At 46.7% G+C, this 16,600-nt stretch overlaps 1 protein-coding gene across 1 annotated transcript in view; it reads left to right on the forward strand.

Moving 5' to 3' along the window:
- The first annotated feature begins 558 nt into the window (after window positions 1-558).
- Window positions 559-16,600, forward strand: part of LOC104413375 (monocarboxylate transporter 2-like) — a 24,559-nt gene continuing 8,517 nt past the window's right edge. Inside the window, exons 1-2 of the mRNA XM_010024348.1 lie at window positions 559-775; window positions 16,131-16,274. Coding sequence (XP_010022650.1) covers window positions 559-775; window positions 16,131-16,274 — 361 coding nt within the window. The remainder of the gene's footprint in view (window positions 776-16,130; window positions 16,275-16,600) is intronic.

Below are 16,600 nucleotides of genomic sequence, written 5' to 3' on the forward strand. Positions count from 1 at the left end.
CTAATTCACCTCCACCGGGCACGCCTGGGACCATCCTGCTCTCCCACCATCCCCGGTACAGATGCAGGAGGCTCTATTCCATACAACTAGTATATTCACTTTGTCTCCCAAGTAACAAGTGATAGGACAAGAGATAATAGCCTTAAGTTGTGCCAGGGTAGGCTTAAACTGGATATTAGGAAAAAACGGGTGGTCAGGTTTTAGAATAGGGAATCATGATCCCTGGGAGTGTTCAAAAACCACGTAGATGAGGCCCTTAGTGATATCAGGTTTAGTGGTGCACTTGGCAGTCCTGGTGTAAAGGTTGGACTTGATCTTAAAGGATTCTTAGTTGATTCTATGATTTTGTGGTGATAGAAAGTCACATTAAAGATGTGAAGTGGCAGCATCTCAGCCTTAATCTGGTTATTTATTTTTAATAAATAACCCCTGCCATTCTGTTTTCCCATTTAACACGAAGATACCAGTTATATGGAATAGACTGGGGGCCTGGAGGAGCAGCAGCACCTCTAGGACTGACTACCTTTGCACCTTGTGTTTCAGGCTTCCCAAGGAGCCATGCCACCCCCTGCTAACGCGAGGCGAGCCCCTGGCCCGCCGGACGGTGGCTGGGGCTGGGTGGGGGGCTTCGGCGCTTTCATTTCTATCGGCTTCGCATACGCCTTCCCCAAAGGCGTAGCCATCTTCTTCAAAGAAATCCAGGATTTCTTTGGCACGTCCTATAGCGAGGTCGCGTGGGTCTCCTCCATCATGTTGGCCACGACGTACGGTGCCGGTGAGTAAACCTGCACCAGCCCCTGCGGCGCAGTGTGTTGGAAGGGCAGAAATAAGTCAGAAATCTCAGCTTTGGGACAGCACAGAGGGACATGTGCATGGGCACTATCAACATGTTCATTTTATGATTGTGTTTCCAATGTCATTTAGGAAAACGAGTCACATGTGGAGCCTAAGGGGGCTGAGGGCAAGTTTTTCAGAGGTAAATTGGCATTGGTTGGGATTTTCAAGCGTGTCTGGTGCTGTCCATGTTCATTACTGGGTTCAGTAGGTGCAGGCACCCCTCAGGGCACCTTTTGAGCCTTTGGAGGGCTCTAAATGCCTTGGAAAATGTGGTCTGTGAACAGTTTGGTGCTGACATCCCCTTTATTTCCAGCTGGGGTTGCAGCACCTTTGCTGCTTTTCAAAATACTGCTTATTTCACTAATATGGGCATGGGAGCTTTTATAAAGCCTCTGCACACCGGAGGCCTGGCCCTGGTGTGTTGCTGACAGTGGCAATGGAGGTCCCCTGCCAGAAATTAAAAGATTACTTACAAAAGCTTTCCATGGGCATCAGTGAAAGCACCCTGAGAATAGGCTGGTGTGAAATAGCTGGGTCTGGGTTTCAGCCAAAGGTGAGCATGGAGTGGAGCAATAAATGAAGTAGCTGCTTGCTTATTGTGGCAGCTTATAATTACAGCAATGAAATTGACAGAGTCCATCATTCTTATCAGTTGCAAAGCAGTGCACAGAGCTCTGCTTTTCTTAAAATGATTCTGGTATCACTTTCATGGCTCAGTGAAAAACTTGGGCTGCCTTTGATTGAGTCTGTGATAGGAGGTAGATGGGAACCACGCTCTGTAATTGCAGGAAACTTTATCGATATTTATCCAGCCTATTCAAGCACTTCTGAAAATATGCTGTTTCTTAAAAAAAAAAAAGGGTTTTTTTGTTTCCTTCATAATGCATTGTAGTGGTTTATGGAGAGCACAGCTGGTAATGAAAGTAAAGATGCTTTGTAAAGGTTTGTAAAGAGATGCTTGAATCGGAGCCTATAGTAATCCACTCTATTATAACCCACTGCAAAAGCTTGGTCCCACAGAGAGTACTGTGCAAGGGCTGAGTTCCTACTTGAGAACCCACAAATGGAGCACTTTGAGGGCAAAACCCAAGCAGCTTAAGCCAGTGACATTGTCCCAGGCCACCCCTTTGGCCTCCCTGATGGGATGCTGAGCCCAAGCCCTGGGGAGTGCTGTATCCTTGAGATAGATTTCCACAGGGGCTTGTTATTAAATGCAGAGAAAAGCACTTTTGCCTCAGCCCCAGCAATATCAATTGATATATAGTCTTCAGTGAAAAAGAAAGAGTTGGGCTCTGAATAGGCTGAACAGGAGCAAGTGGGTTGTGATAGGGCAGTGAAACACTGCCGTGGCGAGGCAGGCAAAAGGACTACTTGTCATTTAGGTTATACTTAAATGCTGTTTTAAAGGGCTGGGGTAAATTTTGTGGAATGTCTCTGAAGCGGTCAGGTAGGAATAAAAGGAAAAGCAGGCAGCCCATGCCTTTGGTGCGTTCAGTTGTCTACATGAATGTCTAGGAAGCTGCATGGTTTGAAAGCCAAAAAGATGACTAATATTTGGTGCCAAAAGTATGCAAATAAGTGGAAGATGCTGTGGATTTCGTGGTCTGGTACTAAAGTTAGGACAGCACTGGAGCAGGTGAAATGCTGCTCTGGTCACCTCTGCCTTCTCCCGTCTGCAGACTTCCCAACCCACTTTCTCCTGTTTCTGTCCCAGTTTTCAAGCCAGTGCCATGGCTCTGTACCTGGGACATTGCCGTAGATTTTTATCCCAGTCAGCTGAGCGTTTTCTGCCTTTTTGCAAGCAGCTTTAACCTTACCCTCCCTTGTGCTATTACATGGCAATATGGGGATGACACAACTGGGCACTGTTAGACTTAATGTGGGCGATTGTACCTTTGTACCTTCCCACTTGCCCTGCAGTGTGCTCAGAGTTATGTCCATTAAATAGTCCTCCTGTCCTCTGCTCGCTCTCAGATAAGATTTATGCTTGTTTGATCATCCCTCTCTGCAGCAATCTGGGCTGAGACGCCGTCACTCAGTGGCTGCAGACAGGCCCACGATGGGAGTTTGCAGAACATGGAGCAAATAGAACACACGTGCCCAGGAGTGTATTTAACACATCTCATTTGATTGACTGAGCATTTAGCACCAGAGCGGGTTTGACTTATGAATGACTTCAGTGATTTGGAAATTCTCATTAAAGGAACAAGGGGCTGGTTCCTGTGAGCTGCCCAAGTCTTGCTCCGCTGAGGTGCGTGTTAGAGCTGTTCAGATGCCCATGTAAAACCTGATGTGCTTTGCTGAAAAACTAGAGAATGGTTTAACACTGGAGTTTTGCTAATCTTTCCAGAAAAAATAAAAAAGGTAGTTTTAAAAATGCCAAAGCAAGAGTTTGACATAGTCCTGTGTAAATAGTGGAGTTGTTAAACCAGGTAATTATTGCCATGGCTTGCCCATTCCTTTCCCGTATCAGCAATGAGGCAGAACTGTCACTGTATGAAGCTACAGGGGCATGCAGGCTACAGCCACGTAGGAACTATGTTGGGGGCATTGAGCATCTTCTACATGAGGCATCAGGCCAATGTGCTGAAGGGCTGGAGGGGATGAATGGTGCATTTGCTGGTGTCAGGTATGGGCATCATTCATAACCACAAAGGAAAGCCCCAACCTTGCCTCACCTCCTGTCTCCCTGCTCCATCAGCAGTGCATGGCAGTGATTTGGAAGGTGGCCATGTAGATCAAAAGCTTTCCTGAAGCATGCACAAGTTCTGCTGTTTGCTTGGTTGGCTTCAGTGAAAGGCTGTAGTGTTCCTGTCTCCTCACCGGTGTTCAGCCATGTCCCTACGCTGTGCTGTGGCTCTTGGAGCTGGGACTCGGGACAGAGAGGCTGGTATCAGAGCACAGGATGTCCCCCAGCCGGTCCCCTCCATCCCTGACCGCTCGGGGCAGTCATGCCTGCAGGGTATGCAGGGCCTGATGCTCTCAGTGACAACAGCTTTTGTTTGCAAACATCCTTAGGAAAACAGTCCCTGGTCTCCTTGGCATGCTGTTGGTGTGGAGACTTGCTCTTAGGCTGTGCTGCTGCTGTGTAATAGAGCTTATGTGTGTGTTTTGTAAATAATGCAAATGAGCGTGTTCTGAAAACACTTGCATGAACCATCCCAAGTCTCCACTGGAGCAGCTCTTTTGACTTTGACAGCATGGATGCAGATTTACAGTGACCACTCAGGCTTTGGCTTGTAGCACCAGAGCAGCTCCAGTTTTTCAGACTCAAAGTGAAAACCATAAGTTGAGGCTGTTTCTGCCCTTCACTTTTAACTTAATTCCCCCAGGAAGCTGTTTTATACCAGCTGAGGCTCTGGCAATAAATATTGCAGAAGTTTTAATGTGTCTTATCCCCCAGTTTCTTAATCTGAACTAGGTTGCAGAAAACAATTCTGTCACTATAATACAAGTAGTAAAACAGATTAGTGTGCAGTAAAGTGGATAGCTTGGACTTTATGATCGGGTGCTTGTAGTTCTCACCAGCGTTCATGTTCAGCAATTCTCTGATTCCCATTGCAGCGAGCAAGCTGAAAGGTGTGTGAGGGAGGAGCACAAGGGAATATTACTTTTCCGTGACCAAATCCTGCAGGATGAAACCCTTTCAATCTGATAAAGAAGGGTTTCTGTTTTGCAATGTTTCTGCTTCTTTTTGGTGTGAACTAAGAGCTTGTGCCTTAAATGAAAAAAGTATTACAGAGCAGAGTCTTCAATGGATGGAAAGAAAAGGAATCAGGATCTGTCTGTAAGAAACAAGGGAAGATGGCATCATCCCTCCCTAAAGGTGCTTCCAGCTGCACCTCAGCTCTCCAGGTATCAGGCTCGGGGGGTGACAAGGACACACCAACATATAAGCATCACAGGGCACCCATCACGCTGCTGCATGCCCTTGGCAGTGTTTCCTTTTGCAAACTGCCTCCTTGGACTTTGCTATGCCAACACCAACCTCCCCAAGGTCTTGTCTCATGTACACGGGTGAGTTTTGTTGAGGAAGACAACCTCAGCTAATATAACGGCAAAACCAAAAGCCTTTGGCCTTCATGCTTCCTGAGTCAGAACATGTGCCCATGTTCTGTTCACAACACCAAACTGAGCTGCCCTTCTCCCATTGTTAAGGGTGACACATTTCAAGCTAGGCCACAGATGAGTCCCTGGGGATAATCATTACCTGGGGAAAGCAAGAGGCAGCTGAGCTCCCAGGAAACAAATGATAAACAATATTAATTTGCTCATAATACAATTGCCCTATTCAGTATTGGGGGAAGCAGCCAAACCTTCTAAAAATAAGGTATACTGATGCCACTGATTTAATATCGGCAATGTTCTTGTAGCTGTTATGGTTTCCTCTAAGGCTTTAAGAGAGGTAAGGATTGTGGCAAGAAGTAATGATGTCCAACTGTTAGAGCTTGAGCAATGAGCTTTCTGGCATGTGTGCCAGAATAGAGAAAGTAATATCTAGAACAGCATCTTCATTTTCAGGGTTTTTAAATAGTGAGTGTGTGGCCAGGGTGCTCCTTTCATCACTGTAACGAAACAACAGGAGTCACCTGAGTGAAACACAGAGATTAGCTCCTGACACAATCATTTCAGCTGCTGAGCTTGAATAGCTGGGGCTGAAGCAGGAGACATCTAACTTCCCCCCCCTCCCCTTATTTCGAAGACTCTCACTCTTTATATGCAGCTGAGCCTTGTGCATGTTTGTGTACACTTTAGATGTAAATAAGTGCTGCTTTTGTTGCCCCTTTACATAAACTAAGTTTCATCAGGACCATACATTGTTTTTATTCAGTATGCAGTGCAGTGGAGTCCTTGTCTCAGTCTCACTCTACACTGCTGTAATACTCCCCCCAAAATCTCCAAGGAGCTGTTTTAACCCATCCAAATTTGTATTAAAATTAGGCAACCACCTTCTGTCTGTTTTTCAAAGACAGGAGCAGAGAGTTACCTTTTGCAAGCACAAGGAAAAATGAGTGTTTCTGAAGGAAAATCCTTATCCTGAAGCCAGTCAGCATTTATTCCTTTTGTTATTTATTATTTATTGGTTTGTAATTGGACGAAATGGCTGGAGATTTAATTCTGGAGGTGCTTCACAACTGAACATCTTTCCTCCAAAGAAATTTGCTCCCAGAGCTTGTAACTGCTTAATAGGGCATCTGCTAAAGCAGCAAGGAAGAGACTGGGAAGTTGAAAGTCGACCATTGACCTTGAGCATTTAATCCAAAATTTTATAGCTGTGTTTTATTACACTGCTGCATGATAAATTGCAGTGACAGGTTTAGAAAGCACCTTACAACATACAGCAGCGTAAAGCTGTATTAATAATGAGTTTGATTCTGCAGTTTTTCACTTAATCAAAACTGCCAATGTTCTCTTATGGCCTGGTCCAAACTCCATCACAACCTTCTCTGCCTCCAGAAGACCTCACCCATCCCAAGTGCTTGCAAATGATTGGTATCAGTGCTAAAAGGGGAAACTGAGTCACGGGAAGGGAGGTGTGGGGTGTTTTAAAGAGCAAGCAGCAAGTGGATAGCAGAGTCCAGCCCAGGAACTGAGCCAATTTTGGCTCAGACATTGCCTGATGGGCCACAAGCATCAGGGCAAGATGTGTGCCCTGATAGGTGGAGGCTTTACCTGCTAGAAGCTTGGTGACAGGTTAGGGCAAAATCATGTTGTTGTGCACTGCCCAGCATTTTGCAGTAGATTTTCTGTGTGTGTCATTCCAAAGAGAGAGGGTATCCCCCTCACTATGAGAAAGAGCTGCTGGCGTGAGAACAGATTGCCTGTGAGGAGCAGCCTATGGGGCTGTTGTCTGGTTTAAGAAATAACCTCTGCAAGGCACAAGTGAGTTTGCAGATACTGAGCTGGCTTTGGCTGGGGTAGAGTTAATTTTCTTCATTGTGTCTGTTATGGGGCGATGTTTTGGATTTGTGCTTCTAACAGCATTGGTTATTCAGGATGTTTTTGTGGTTGCTGAATAATGCTTACACCGAGTCCAGGACTTTTCTGCTCCTCACACCATCAGTGAGGAGGCTGGGGATGCACAAGGAGCTGGGAAGGGGACACAGCTGGAGCAGCTGACCCCAACTGATCCAAGGGGTATCCCATACCACAGGGCATCATGCTCAGCATATAAAGCTGGAGGGAAAAGAAGGAAAGGTGTTGAAACTTTTGGAGTGATGATGTTTGTCTTCCCAAGTCACTTACATGTGATGGAGCCCTGCTGTCCTGGACGTGGCTGAACACCCACCTGCGATGGGAAGTGGAGAATAAGTTCCTTGCTTTGCTTTGCTTGTGTGCACAGCTTTTGTTTTACCCATTCAACTGCCTTTATCTCAACCCAAGAGTTTTCCCACTTTCACTCATCTGGTTCTCTCTCCCATCCCACTGCAGGACAGTGAGTGAGCAGCTCAGTGGGGCTCAGTTGCCAGCTGCGGTTAAACCTTGACATGTGCTCACATGCTGTTGCTGCTGTTTTCATTCCCTGTTGCTGAGAAATGAGCTGCTACAGGATGTGCTGGGGCTTTTTCTTGTTAAAAACCTCAGGACTGTGAGCTCCCACAAGTGGCTTCACTCCTAAAAAGCAAAGGTGTTATCCCTGTGCATTATGTCTGGGTGGTTGCTCTATGGGCTTCCCATAGTTTTCAATAGCATGGGCTCAGCAGAGAAACATAAGAGTTGGTGTCTGGGCATAGTTTGCATTTGGAGATGCTCATTTGCTACTCATGCAGTGTGGATCTGTGTTGTACATCCAGCTGCTCACTGATCTTTCCAGGAAATCCAGTTCCTGTGTTGTGTCTGACCATCCCGTGGGATGCCTCAGGTACTGAGGGTGTCTGAAATGACATGAGCCCTTAGGGCTGAGTGAGGGGTATGAGAGAGGAGAGAGAAGGAAGGGGAGGACAGGGGTACTGAGGGTGTCTGAAATGACATGAGCCTTTAAGGCTGAGTGAGGGGTTTTTGAGAGAGGAGAGAGAAGGAAGGGGAGGACAGATGGTATTTGCAGTGATGTATTGTGTTAGCTTGCTCTAGTTCTGTGCTTACAGCATTGGTTCAAAACAATTCTCAAGTAGGGCTTTCTTCAGTATTTCCATAGGCATGTGCTTTTCCACCTGGATATTATGTGTGGGCTAAAACAAAAGGAATATCTCTGTTTACCCACAGTGGATATCCAGCACCCTGCCACTGTGGCCCAAGCTCAGACAGGTGCTCCCTGCATACCCATGGCTCAGCTGCCTAGTGTGGGAATTCATCCTTTTGCTTATCATCACCACCTCTTGGAGTCCCACCAAGAGTCAATCAGCCTCCCCATGTCACTGAAACAAGGCATTCCCACTGGGGCAATCCCTGGGGTAGCAGCACCATTACGATCATGGATTTTGTTAAGAAAGCTGGATGAGGAATGATTTGATTTCTGTAATGGATGATGCTGTGGATTCATATACTTTTCCTGGCTCTCAGAGAGCACTCGAGCCCTGCAAGGTCATCACATATGTGCTTATATTTTTTATTTTTTTAAATAGCCCTGTTCTACTTAAGAGCTATAATAGCACTATAGCTTCAGGTGAAATATTTCTGTGTTCGTGGATTTGGTCACAAAGCTTTATCATTTTGCCCTTCATTGGAGCTAGCAAGGTCACCAGGCAGCAGTAATAGAGATGATGGTAGACTTAATAAAGCCCAAGATTAATAAGAACTAGCAAGAAGAAAGTGTAGAGTTTTGGCTGGGGGGTCGTTAGCACCTTGCAGGCAGGTGTTAAGCCCCGGAGTAAGTTAAAATCCACTCCCTCTAGTCAAGTTAAACATGTGGAAGCTTCTTGCCCTGGTCAGTGCAGCATGTGTTTTGTGTGCTGTGGCATGAAGGAGTGTAAGAACTTTGATGCCAACAACCTGGTCTAGTGGGAAATGTCCCATGGCAGGGGGCTTGGAACTAGATGATCTTAAGGTCCTTTCCAACCCAAACCATTCTATGATTGCAGCTTTTCTGCTCCTGGGTGGCTCTCCAGTCTGGATTAAACATGCAGGGCTTCCAGGAGGTAGACAAAGCCCTTTGGAGAGCATGGTGAGCTAGGGGCCAACTTGCTTGTAGAGCACTTGTGTTAAGGCTGGTAACAAAGGTCTGCTGATCTTGGGGAATAGGTGTTCCAGCCACATAGGGAACTCATGTCCTGCAGCTGGGCTTCAAACACCAGCAGGGATAGAAGCCTGCAGTCCTGCCAAAGCAAAAGGTTAGCTAAAGAAACCATGGAAAGCAATTCAAAAGCCATGAAGCTGTGACCTTCTGCAGGTCAGTGGCTGTGATCTGCTGTGTGGGATGATCCAAACCAGCAGCCTGGGGAAACCTCTGCACTGTGTGCTTGGCACCTGCGATGCCATCCTCTTATGGGAGCTGTTATTTAATTGCCTAAATATGAAGTGACACAAAGGACCTTGGCTCCAGCCCCAGGTTTGGAGCTGTTGGCCTGTGGCTCCTCTGAGTGCTGCAGGAGCACCACAAGTCAGCTGTGTGATGTGGAAGTCGAAATGCCGAGGCACTGATCAGATGGGATTGCTGGATCAGGGAGAGAACGCTTTGTCTTTCTGAAGCTTGGGCCTTCCCTGCCTTTTTCTTCTTTTTAACGTGAGGATGCATGCAGAAACAAGTGCATGTTTCCGATGGGAGATCAGGGTCCTTTCTGGAGGGTGCAGGTTAGGGAAGGATGCTGCAGCTTGGTTTCTGCAGCAGGTCATTACACCCACTGCCTTCTGAGCTGGATACGGTGCTGAGAGCCAGCACCACAGAGCTGACCAGTTTGATGACCGATGTGTCCAGGCAGTGCCTCCCATGCTCGGCTTATGAACCTCACAGGGGTTGTGCTGAAACCATAACCATTGTCCCTTTAATGTACAGACCATTTTCCTCACCTACAAGGAAGAAAGAGGCAGCTTCTGGTGACTGGTGGGCTGGCAGAGCTGCTATTGCAGGTGCCGGCCTTCAGCATCCCTATTTAAAAATGGTTATTTGCAGTGCAAAGTAATGATAACAGAAGGCATCAGGGTGATTTAGAGGTGGACATGTCTTTGGAAGCTGCCCTTTGAGGTCTGGCAGAGGGGTATTTCATACCATGGCAGTTTCCTGGGGTGTTTGCTCAGTGCTGCTTGTCCTCCAGCTTATGCATGGCACCCTGCCTCCATCAGCCCTGCCTGAGGAAGCACCCATTGCGTGTGGGCCCGTCAGCCACTGCAGGTGCAAAGAAAACCACCTGAACCAAGCAGTTTGGACTAATAATACACTGTATTATAGCTAGGTACCACCAATTCTTCTCCGATGATTTGGAGTAGGCACATGCAGTAAGGTGTTACTGTGGACCTACGGTGAGCAGCTATTCTCCAAGCCCTGGTGACAAACACTTAAGTGCATGAACCATCCAGGTCCTGAAGCCTTGGTCTTCTAGCAAAGAAGAAGACTAAAAAGCTGCAGGTTTTGACCCTCTGCCTTTACAACTGTTTTCTTGGGCTGTACACCGTTACCAGTGCTGGTTGCTGATGCATGATCTCTTCTGCCTCGGGAGCTTGGTGGATTCTGGCAGTGTGTTAATAACATGGAGGCACTTGCTTTCATTTGTGGGATAATGAGGAGGTTGCTTTGTTACAATGGGCTGGTACCCTGGTGGATAAATTATGAGGCCAAAGGCAGTGTTGTTATTCCACCAAGGGAATGAGATTATTACTGAGGAAATTGCAGGCCTGCTCCTGTCATTGTTTTACTACTAGTGTAATAACAGACTTTGTTTTATTAGTATAAATGATTTCCCCCCCCTTCCCTCCCAGCTGAGTACTCTCTGCTCCTTCTTACGTGCCCAGTGACTCCACATAGCCAATGCCAGTCATGTCGTGCTGCATTCCTTAGTATATTGTGCTATTCCTTAGTATACCAGCAGCAGTTGAAAAACATCAACTATCTGGGCAGTTCTTTTGGTGATAACTACTGTCCTGTGCAGGACAACTCTTCAGAGCCACTTGTCACTGTGGAAAAGTGGGAAAAGCTGTGCCACCAAATGGTCTTACCAGTGGATATATGACATTTGCAGTGGCTCTGTGCCACTTTACGCCATCAGAAGGTCAGTCTTGTGAAACCTGGTAAAGACCCCCTGTTGCATGGAGGCCCCTGAGTTACAGGATGAGTCTTTCAGGGTCTCAGCTCTTGGCTGCTGCTCTGAGAGCCCTGCACAGAGATATGCCAGCAGAAATTCATTCAAGTTCCACTGAAAAGGGAGAAAACTCTGTTAGTATTAGGTTAAGTTAAAAAAAAAGTGACAAACCAAACTTTACAAATGAAGGAGATAGATAGATAGATGGATAGATAGATAGATAGATAGATAGAGATATGGGAGAGAAGAACGCTTTAGTCCTTGTTAAAAATACATCAGTGTTTTGCACCAACACTGGAAGTTTTGCAGCTCATAAAAGATTCATAAGGCTTGTTGAGGAAAACAGAAAGGCAATTCAGGTGTCTATTTTTTGGGCACTGTTGTACTTGCAAGAGTTCAAGCCAGTCTGGATTGATATTTCTTGTTAAATGCCAACTCTGCATTATGACCCCATTTGGAGGATCAGCAGCTCGAAAAGAATAAATAACAAATGGCCTGGCTTTGTGGAGGAGATGAGAGGAGAGACCAGAGAATTTTGCATTTTCTTTATGGTTTTACAAACTCCTCTTCAGGGTCCTTTTCACTTCTACAAACACAAAACTCAAGGTGAGAAGTAATTGGACAAGCTAATAAATGAGATAGGGCTTGCTGTGTTTCCCACTGGCGAGCTGCGGTGTTTTGCTTGCCACCAAGATCAGCTTCTTTGACATGGCCTTTCATGTACCAGCTAACAATGAATGGAAATCTGCCACAGGTATGAGAAAAGAGGTTTTATACAGGACAGGCACTAAACCAGCATGATTTATATGGGCTGAGGGTAGTGCTTTACATTGCATCAGTCTTCCAGGAGTGCCATGATCCCAGCTGCATCTTTCGGGGATATTTGCTGTAAACTTTTGCTCTCTTGACTGTAGAGTTTTACTGCAGGCAGAGCCCCTTTTGTGTGCACCCTGCTCTGCAAGGGCTTAGAGTGTAAATCACAGCTTTCCTTGCCAGTGGGGATGGTGGTAGCCCCACTGGAGACTGTGTCCCCATCCAGCAGTGTCCTGTGAGCCAGGGGAGGTGCAGAGCCATGAGCACAGCTCTGAGCGAAGCCAGGAGCAGGATGAGGCTCAGCATCTCCACTTGTGATAGATGATAAATGATGGCTGGAAGTTGGTCAGGAGGGAAGAAGCCACTTGCTGGGTTGTGGAAGGGGCTGCCTTTTGTTTTGAAGGCTGGGTGGGTGGAAATGCCACCCCTTCCTGCAGCAAAGCACCCTGTGGGCAGCCTTGTTCTTGAAATGTATTGGGGTGGGGTTGTGGGGGCAGCGCTGGCTGGGTGACACTACCCCTGGTCCAGAGAAGCCATGCACTGGGAATGAGAAGGCTTTTGCTCCTTGCTGTGACTTTTCAGGTACTCATGTGGCTGCTTCTTCAAGGTCAAGCCAGGTAAATAGCGGCTTTCTGAGCGCCTGCCTTGTCCTCACCTGACTCTGTAAATTAAGAGGCAAAAGTCACCCCAGCTCCTGTTGGCTTCTCCTGCTGTTGGCTCACATGAAGGAAGAATAATTTAGATTGGGCAGCAGGACATGGAGCCTGTGGTTCCTGCCCATTTGACCAGGCAGGTATTACCAAGTAAAGACGCTTTGGGATCTAAGCTGCAAACGTTGTTACCGTAAATGGTTTCTGTGTGGTAATACACAGCATCTTTATTCTTTTCATGCTGACCGAATAACTGGCAAATGACAGGTCCTGATTTTCAATTCCACCGTGTTTCCAGGGGCTGTCACACTTTTAATTTGTGCAGTAGCTGCAAGCAAAGCAGTAATCGTGTTTCCTATTTCCCACAACTGCAGTGCTGGCTTTGTTGTTCCCTCTCCTTAATTCCTCTGCCCTGACGAGCTATTTGATGTTTTACAAAGCTCCCTATAACGCTGCTGTTGAAGTTATCTAGTGTCTGATGGCTAATCAACCCCCTGTGGGAGATACGCTGCGGGTAGCATGTGGCAGAGCAGGGCAGGAGAGGTGCATTTAGATCTGTTGGGTGTGATGCTGATCACTGAAGACATCTGGGCAGGGTGAAGGAGCGTCTGTGCTTCGTGTGCCTGCCCAAACTGGCAGGGTTTGCGTGCCGAGGTGTGCACAAGCAGCTATGTGACATACTGCACACACTTGGTTTCTGCTGGGAGACGGGACAGCTTTTGAAAGGCTGCTCCATTAAGGCCTATGGTTTTCTGTAAGACCAAATGACTTAAGTGGAAGTGATTTTGGGGATGTGGATTTGCATTTGCTTCAGTGCGTTTGAAAGGTCTGCTCAGGACTGTTATAAAACCTTTGGTCTATGAGCATCAGCTCAGGGAAGTTTGGTTTCCCAACTGTTTGAGACCTTGGCTGGATTCTCTCGTGTCTCCTAAAGTGTAATCTAGATGGGGCTTTCCTTGCAGGTTGAGTGCTCATAGTAGCCTTTGCTGTCGATTCTCCAGTGTCTAGAAAGGCTTAGTCCCAACGCTCTGCTACTGTTTTCTCATCTAGTCTAACTGGCTGCACTTAGTATCTTGGAGGTACCTGACCCTCAGTCCTACATGGGTGAGGCTGGTCAGGATGATCAAATGCTGTCACTCACAAGAGTGTGCTGTGATCCTGTGTTCTATGCAAAGCAGTCCCACAGGGTCTGGATGTAAGGTTTCAGGCTGTGAAGGAGAAAGGCTCATGTTGCTTCTGAGGTTCATCACAGTTCCCCCTGAGCTCAATCCAATCCAGGCTGATAACTCCTTTGAGACCACAGCTCTCCCACCCAGACTGGCAAACAAGTGGGGCTGATTATCCCCCTGTAAAACTGGTAATGCTGGTTACAGCAGATGAAGGCTGTTTGCTGAAGGTCATGCAGACATGCTGTAGGCATTGCTGAGAGATCACACAAGGCAAGAACAGGGAGCTATTGCAGTCTTCTGGCTTAATAAGTCATTGCTGGGAAGTTGGGATGTATTTGAGAACAGTGCATGTTCATGGAGGGTGACACTCTGATTATTATAGCCAGTGGTTGGATACAAACCTTTGCTTTCATCTGCTCCAGCCTCTATCCCAGGTTGTTCCCATAGCTGGGAAGCAAAGCAGAATGTGTCCCACCCTCATCCGTACCAGTTCATCATCTGCTGTCATGGTACAAACACATCCTTACTGATGGGTAAAACCAATACAAGAGCTTATGGACTGGAGGGAGAGCACTGTGGATCCATATTTCCCTTCTCGCAAGGTGGATGCTGCAAGAGTGGGACATATGTGAACATTTTGTTTGACTTCTCATAGCAGGGGCTTCTCTCCCTGGGACCTGTCCTGTGTCAGAGTAGGAGAGGGGCCTTAGCAAGAATCCCGCTCTGCTCTGTGGTGGGACATCCTGTGTTTTTAGGACTAATGTGAAAGCTCTCTTCCAGTGCAAAAAGGTAACTGAAACCACGTTTTCTTAGTTGAGGAATTAGATTGATCCTGGAGAAATGTGGACATGTGGAAAACTGAAAAGATGGAAGAGTTGTGTGCCCTTAAGCTGCAGATGACTATGTTGGTGCCTTTCTGAGGAGCGCTGCCTTGATCTATTGGCTTACAGGACACTCTGAGACAAGCTCAAGCATGATGCAAGTCCAAGCCCTGACCAGGGAAAGCTCAATGAGAAAAGGATTCTTTTTCTTGCCAGGCTGATCTGACTTGTGTATCTCTTTCCCCAGAACTTACTGAGTTCTGTATCACTGTGTGCGGCAAAAGGATGCATGAATGTGAATCCAGTCACTGGTTTAGGAGAAAAAGCTCTCTATGGAGTTATGCACTCACAGGAATGTTAATTGAATGGTGTATTCAATGGGACCAGCTCAGATCATGCAGTTACAGGGCTGCTGTGAAGACTGTGCTTGTGTGTATTTCATTTAGGAGTGTTTTAACCTTAGATATCTAGTGGAGAGTATTTTACATGTCCTTTTGCTAGATTACACCAGTCATACCTACTGGTTTTTATTCTTGCACTTTATAACAGCTGAAGACTTGTTCAGGTGCTCTCCTCAGCCATGCTGCGGGAATATGGGGGATTTTGGGTCTCCCTCCTGTGTGCTGTGGTTTGCAGGGTCTGGACAGAGCTCTGGCACAATTTCTGGCTAAGATTATTTAAGCAAAAGTAAATATCCCACTAAATGGCTCTGTGATAGGGTAGATCCCACAGTCAAGCTCTTCAGAGATGCCTGTAACCTTAAAATACCTGTTTCCAGTAATCTGTATGTGGACAGTGTGGGCTGTTTATAAGGGCAGGAATGAAGGCAAGCAGGCACACTGGGCTCCGAAACACCATTGCTGTGTGCTGAGTAGCACCAGAAATAGTCAGGTAAGATAAGATACTAAATGCTGCCTGTATTCCCCTGCCTCATTACCAGCATTTGGTTGCAGCATTTTCCTTCAGGGTTTTTGAGTAATACAGAATCTCTTCCTTACATCTCATTACTCAATTTCTGGGCCACTCTTTTCTTCTCTGTTTGTATTCTCTAGTTCTGACATCTCAGCCTCATCTACACTCAGAGCTGGCTTTGCTTTGAGCAAGAACTACCTCTTTACATAAATGCATGACCAAACTGGTTCTTTTGAGATCCGGGTAATCCATCATCCCAAACTGTTTCTACCTACATAGACTGCTATTAAGATTTAATTAACAACTGTTCTGCTGAAGCTTCAGTCCTGGTCAGCACTATTGGAATTGCATTAAATAGAGGCATTAAAAATGCAACAGTACTCATGATATCAGCCTCGTAATATGAACCACTGCTTTGTGTATATGGTTTAGCATCATAATAAATCAAGAAGCTCCCGTGTTGGGATCATGTGTTCACCTGATTTGTTATTGCTGTTTGCCTTCTCTGATGACACTTGAAAGTCCTGGGGGCAGGAGCTGTCACCAGTAGTGACACAGTGTGGCATGGGACATGCTGCCATCTCCACACAGTGCAGATCATCTCTCTCTCTTCTTTCATTTTCTTCCCGAAGTCACACTAGAATCTGTCACCAGCATCTCAGGGGCACTGATATTGCAGATTTTTACCTGCTTTGTGTAAAACTTGCCCTTCTGTCAGAAGATACTTATCTCAAGGACCATTCTGTGCTCTTTCCCCAGGTCCCATTAGCAGTATTCTAGTAAACCGCTATGGCAGCCGACCCGTGGTTATGTTTGGAGGCCTGCTGTGTGGCATTGGGATGGTCTCAGCTGCCTTCTGCACCAGTATCATGCAGCTCTACATCTGTGTGGGTTTCATTACAGGTAAGAAGAAAGCATCTCCTTTCCACCTGCACTTGAGGTCCACATCCGATGGCTTGGGATGTTCACACTTGGGCACCGCAGCCAAATGCAATGGGAAGTGAGATAAAAAGCTGGTGGGACAAGGGCCCTCTCTTGCTAAGTGCAGCAGATGGACTTAAGCAAAGAGCACATCCCCTGCTAAGCGCCGTGTTCCTGGCTGGACATCGCGTGCGGGATCTTGGCAGCGGATCTGCTCTTTGCAGATGGGTGCTCTTGGCTGGAGGCAATGGTAAGCATGGCCATCAGTGCCCTCAGCTCCTGCTGCAGTGAATGCAGGTGGCATGCGC

Source organism: Nestor notabilis, unplaced genomic scaffold, assembly GCF_000696875.1.
Source record: "Nestor notabilis isolate BGI_N333 unplaced genomic scaffold, ASM69687v1 scaffold3021, whole genome shotgun sequence".
NCBI lineage: Eukaryota > Metazoa > Chordata > Aves > Psittaciformes > Psittacidae > Nestor > Nestor notabilis.